The sequence below is a fragment of the Tauraco erythrolophus genome, chromosome 6 (assembly GCF_009769465.1).
Source record: "Tauraco erythrolophus isolate bTauEry1 chromosome 6, bTauEry1.pri, whole genome shotgun sequence".
In the NCBI taxonomy this organism is placed as follows: Eukaryota; Metazoa; Chordata; class Aves; order Musophagiformes; family Musophagidae; genus Tauraco; species Tauraco erythrolophus.
The window spans coordinates 8,590,311-8,596,310 of record NC_141470.1 but is presented as its reverse complement, the minus strand read 5'-3'; the positions used below and the strand labels follow the sequence as shown (position 1 = coordinate 8,596,310).

Genomic DNA, 6,000 nt, shown 5'->3' with positions numbered 1-6,000 from the left:
ACCAAATTGAGAGAGTTGTAAGAAACTTCTACCAAAGATTTGCATTCTGCTTCATGAGATTTCCTGCAACAACCTCTAAAACCTCTGGGTCTCCTCTCTTGGGCCACGTCTACCATTATACTATCAATAGCCTGTGTTGTTCCGAATGCACCCAGTTTAGAGGCAATTTCACTTGTGAAGCTGTTTCACCTGGAGGGTACAATAAATTTTATTGGAAAAGGCAGTGTTAGACATGGCTTCAGCTAAGATACCTGCCTAACCAGACCTTTTTCTGATCTGACATAGGAGTTCCTTGTAGTTCCATTTTAACAGTCTGGTGTTCCAACTTTTTCTATGTAATTTCTGAATCTGAGCAACTACCTCAGAAAAAGAGAAGTCCTTTTGTTTCAAAATTATCAGTTACAGGCAAGTTCTGAACAGAAAAAAATTGGGTTTGGGTCTAAGTGTTTTCTTACACTGTAAACCTGATCCCCCAGTATTTTCTGAATTGTTACCAACTATCACATAACTTCAGGTTGCCCTTAAGAGGAAACAGAAAGGGACATAAATTTACCTGGGAATGGGTAAGCCACTTAAATAATAATTAAAAAAACCCCAAACATCTATAAGGAAGGATAGGTCAAATCAAAGATAGGTAATGAGAAATGACAAAAAAAAATATGCTGTGTATTTTTTTTTTTTTTTAATTGTGTACACTGTGTGGGTGCACTTGCACACACAGATCTTTGGGTATGTATATGCTCACTGTATAGCTTGTAGTGTAGTTGATTACAAAGAATACAAAAGACATTCTGTTGTAAACTTTAAAGAATATTTAATAATGTTTAAAAAATAAAACGTATTTTTAAAATTTTGTTCTTATATGAATGCACAAAAATGTATCATTGCAGTTGCAGCGACAAAATCCAGAGAACTGAGGAGACCTGCCCACTGTGGTAAGACACCGGTGACAATCTAGGAGAATTCATAATGGAATCCAAACAAAATTTCCCATGGCGAGTCCTGACTTGTTTTCTTACTGTGAATTGTCTAACTCAGTATCTATGAAGATCATTCACACTTAGCAAGAATCCTTGCAGACAAAGTTAATAAAGAGTCTAGTTTTAAAATAAATGCCACGATCAACCGCTGGTTTCTGTTGCTTACCTTTGGTGCCACATTCAGAGCACAACAATGAAGCTAAGGGGTAAGTGAATGGCTTCAACTTCCTCCTGCCCTATCTAGGAATGGGGAAAGAGGCAGCCAGGAGCCACGTGCACTGAAAGGCATAACCAGTTCTCAATTAAGTTGTTTGTGGGAAGTGAGGGGTTTGGGTGGATTCACTTTGCAGGCGTATTGCTGATGCGAGATAAGATATTTTTACAGCTTCTGTGCAGTTCCTTCCTCTCCATATGATAAATCATACAATGCCGCATTCAAATGGTAATTATTAAATGGAAGAATAAACCTTTACGAGTTGGTATTATTTGAGGGGGAGGAAAAAAGAAGTATTCATAGAACAGAAACTGGAGCGAATTCCAGTGATTGTGCACTATAAAATGTGGAGCTAAATAATTCTGTTGTACAAGCAATAAGATCTGGCTGCTACAGACAGTTACTGTACAGGAAAATAAACTATATTCTATTAAATATATATATATATTATAATTGTGAAGATGAAAAGCCAGAAGTATATTGGACTGAATCTAAAAGCTAAATCCTGATGTTGCTCCGTCCGCCCTGTGCCTTCACATCTTGCTATTAAGCAGGAAGAGCAATGAGTATAAATTAGGAGTGCTCGCCTTCAATGTCTCTGTTGCCCTTGGTTCTGTCTTTAGTTTAAACGTATCAAGTCCTCCATGTTTAGAGATAAGAAGTGAAAAGAATATAAAAGACTTTACTAAAAGTGACAAAACTAATGGAAGCAACTGGAATGACTTCTGTGTTGTTCTGCATATGTATAATAAAAGCAGCCTTTTCAATGGGTATCGCGTACTATAGGGTATTTATAATCAACCAGTTCAACATGAAGTTTTATGCATAATATGGAACTGGGGTTTTTGGGCTTTAAAAAAAATCTTGTTGCTCTTGCATATCACAAAATATTCTGACCTTGTCAGCAGAGAAAGGATGCAATGCTTTTAAAAAGAAAATACGATAAATCTGAGGCTGTTTCTATGCTGTATGTTCAGAGGTCTGAAATTGGATTGTTCTGGTAATGCTTTAAGCACCATAACATCTGTTTGGCCTGTGTGAACAGAGTTAATAACATCAATCAAATATAGAAAATAGACCAGTTCAAATTATAAACAAGTTGCAGTAGTACCTCAGTTGGCAGTGTAGGGGCAGTGTTTAAAAAAAAGAATTATTAGCAGCAATGTGTGGTCTGTGGTGGTGGGGATTTTTTTTTTCTTTTTTTTTCCTCTTTTTTCTTTCTTTTCAGCAGTTAGCACCCTATGTTTCTGCTGCAGTGGCTGGGATTTACAAAGTAAGTATTGCTTATGCTCCCTATAGGTACATGTTTTTGAAAACCAAGGCAGTTGATCTTCTTGTAGAGACACTAAACTGTGGAAAAAGATTAGAGAGAACCACAAAGCGTGACTTGTCTTTAGTCTCTGTTTCTCATTTTGTTTCTTCTGTGGGTTTTGCTGAAGTCTTGCAGTCTTCTCTAAGAGCTCAGTGCATATTACTGGGAGACTCACAGGATGAGGGTTTGTGATCTCTATTCTCCCTGCACCACCATCAGGCAAACTGCTGAGAGCTGCCCTCTGAGGGAGCCCTGTTGCACAATGGTTTGCTCTTATCAACTGAGCCACCATCAGCCTGCTGTCTCTGTGTTAATTTTTAATGGCAGGAGTCACTACAAATAGACTTGTCTACCTTTTATCTTTCTTAAAAATCAATGTTTTATTAATATATTCATCACTGTTACGCTTCTTTTCAGTGGTGGAAACTTTCAGCTGTCAGCAGGAGCACCTGTGTGTACAAACTATAAATCATGGCAAGAACTAGTGGTACATCTAGTTTGGAATTGTGTCTATGCAGGTAAAGGAACAGAGTGGAGAGAGAGAAGGAAAGAACTTCTACCATCTTTGAAAGAGCAGGAATGTTGACAGGTCAGCCTAGGCTCAGGGAAGCAGAGAGCATGAAGACCATGGTGATTGTAACACAAAGAGTTTAGTCTCTTGCTTGGGGTACAGGGGCCTGTGTGTGGGCTACTGAGTTTAACCTCTGTCTTGAGTCAAGGTCTGTTGACATTTGTCAAGGCTGTGAGCGTGGCAGTAAAATCCTTTCGTGATGGTGAGGTTGCTGTGATAGTGAGTGATTAGGAAGCCAGAAAAATGCACACCAAGTAACATTACTTTCAACTTAGCCTGCACAGCTGGATGCCCCATGCTACAGAGGCTGATGCAATAAGGGGGAGGGGTAGGATTTTGGAAAATTCTTGCTCTTTCACACACCAGACTTTACCTAAGCGCTTCCCTACAAAACATGGAGTAGTTCGGGCCTGAGGGTGAGAAGACTGCATGAAATCATCAAGAGGAAAAAAAAAAACACACCAAAACCTAAGCAGTGAGAGTAGTATTTGTCAATGGTGCAGGTCCAGAAAAGGGTTACTATGGGTGTTAAGAAGATTGTTCCATAGGCTATGGATCGGTGAGTCCAGCTTTACTGATGGAAATTGCCTTTAAATTAAAGTAAGCAAAATGTCTCTTGTAGCTAAGACCTGCTGTTGTAAACGCTAATGGTACAGGGTAACTTTTTTTGCCTGCACTTGATGCATGCTCTAGTCTGTCCCAGTAGGAGTGGCTGCACTGAGCTGTCAGGGAAAGCAGCGCACTGTGGTTCCCCTCTGGTCTACTGGCAGTGGTGTGCTTCAGCTGCTCCCTGTCCCACGTGCAGCAAGTGGGGCTGCTCGCTGATGGGGAGCTGTTTGTTTGAACAGCAAGAAACAGCGGATTCTTACCCTCATCACTGGGATGTGCACAGAAGGGTACTACATAAATTACCTCTGTTACCAATGCAGGGCGGAGAAATTGGACATGTGGCTGTTTTCTGACTAAGGAAAGTTACGGTTTTGGTTTCTGCAAATTCCAGAAAGTGTGGGGCATGTTCTAGCCAACAGACTGGCAGAGGGAGATGAGTCTGAAAGACAGAACTGAGAAGTGACTCCAGTTCTAACAAAGACCGATGTGTCTTGGCTGTTGTAAGCATGCAGCTGAGGGGTGGGGAAAAAAAAAGCTAAGCATAAAAACATCTGAAGTCTTAATAACTCTCAGAAAAATGAGTACTGTGCAAAAGATTTTTCCTCAGCAAGGCAAACTCTATCATACCTGCAGATGATGATATCCCAAAGTAAATTAATGAAATGGTGACATTCAGGGAAGGAACAGCTGACAGCTTTGTACAGATCTTCAAGTGTGGAAATGAGTGATGTTTTTTGGCAGACTAACTTGAAACAGGGATGATAAAAAAATAAAACCATAGCAGAATGACAGAGAGAGCCCACTCACAAATTGTTTACTGAAATGAAGATACAGCTGAAAGTAATTACTTGTTTCCCAGAGGTATAAGTGATAGTGCCTCCTACAAGAAATAATACTCGGTTATTTCAGTTGGAATGTAAAATGAGATAGAAAGGTTCCCTCTTTCTGAGGTTAGATGCTGGGTATTTTCACCTCCTTTCACAACAGTATGTGTATATGAATGTAATATATATTACATATCCAGTCAACCATCTATATGCCACCGGCAATTAATAAGTGAGACAATGTCCAATGTTGCTTTCCCTTAACAGCCAGATCTCACTGTACAGATTCTGATTAAAAGCCTGACTTTGCAGCGTGTAAGATTAAAAATACTTCTTTAAAGTAACAGATTTCTGAAGATGATCCTCTCCTGGCTACAAAACCATCTTGAGACACTTGGAGGCAGGGTTGCTTGATCTTGACATTTTAGCTGTGTGCAAACTGTACTAAAATTACAATCGCGTTCAGTGCTAGCTACTCTGTACCTTCTTTCCGTGCCGAAGTATACTCATTTTCTACGCCTTCTCTTCCGGGCCGTGAAATGTGGGAAGGCAACCTGGCTGGTTTCGCAGAGGTTGCCTCAGTGCAATGTTTTCCTAACGTCCATTTGCAGATCCAGCCCCTCATAAGCAGCCTCCTTTGCCTTGCCATAGGCCATGGAAAAGGAACCATTGCTCTTTGGAGGTTTTCTTCGGCTTAAAGACAAGGCTGCTTCTTACCTGTGCCAGTTACTGACTTTTTCTTTTCTTCCTCCTTCAGTAAAGTGGGGTGATTCACAAAATTGTCAGAAAGATAGCATTATACACAGTTTATAGTACAAAGGGTGGGGGAAAAAAAGGTCAGATGAATGAGCATGAAGGAGATTTCTCCTATGTCCTTTGGAGGAGGAGCAGAAAGATTGGGAATGGTATCTATGCACAGTAGGTGTCTGCCTTGACTACCTGACAATACATGGTCATTGCAAAGGTGAGTCCGAGAATCTAAGAGAAAAAAAATAAACAATTTTTTTTCAGTAAGTAAACCCCTCCCCCCCTTATTTACTGAAACAAAAACAAAGAGAGAAAAGCATGCTTACACTGGTTTTGTTCACACACAGGAAGACACATCACATACTGCTGGCTTGTATGTCCTTGTTGTGTTCCTAGTTTCTGTCTGCCTTTTGTCCTTATCTGTATTGCTGTTTTACAGAATGAACAATGAGAGCACGGGAAAGTTGATTTCTCCACGAAAAGTGGCCACCAGATACTGGGAAGAGGTATATTGAAAATAAATGTTTGGATGTCTTTTGCTTGAAAATATTTTACGGTAGTAACCCACAGCTGTGGGGCTGTGTGCTTATCTCTGTAGCTATTGCTTTGAAAGACAGTCAGGTTCAGCCCTGACCCAAAGGATGCTGTGCTTTACTTTACTGTACTTTACTTTTCCAAGTGTATGTGTGCACAGGACCCTATGGGGAAATCACTGGAGACTGCCCATGCATTAATCATAACCA

At 40.2% G+C, this 6,000-nt stretch overlaps 1 protein-coding gene across 1 annotated transcript in view; it reads right to left on the bottom strand.

The window, feature by feature from the left end:
- Positions 1-5,419: 5,419 nt before the first annotated feature.
- TSPAN4 (tetraspanin 4) overlaps positions 5,420-6,000 on the bottom strand; it is a 409,182-nt gene continuing 408,601 nt past the window's right edge. The window contains exon 10 of the mRNA XM_086613432.1: positions 5,420-5,488. Within this exon, the coding sequence (XP_086469558.1) occupies positions 5,420-5,488 (69 nt within the window). The remainder of the gene's footprint in view (positions 5,489-6,000) is intronic.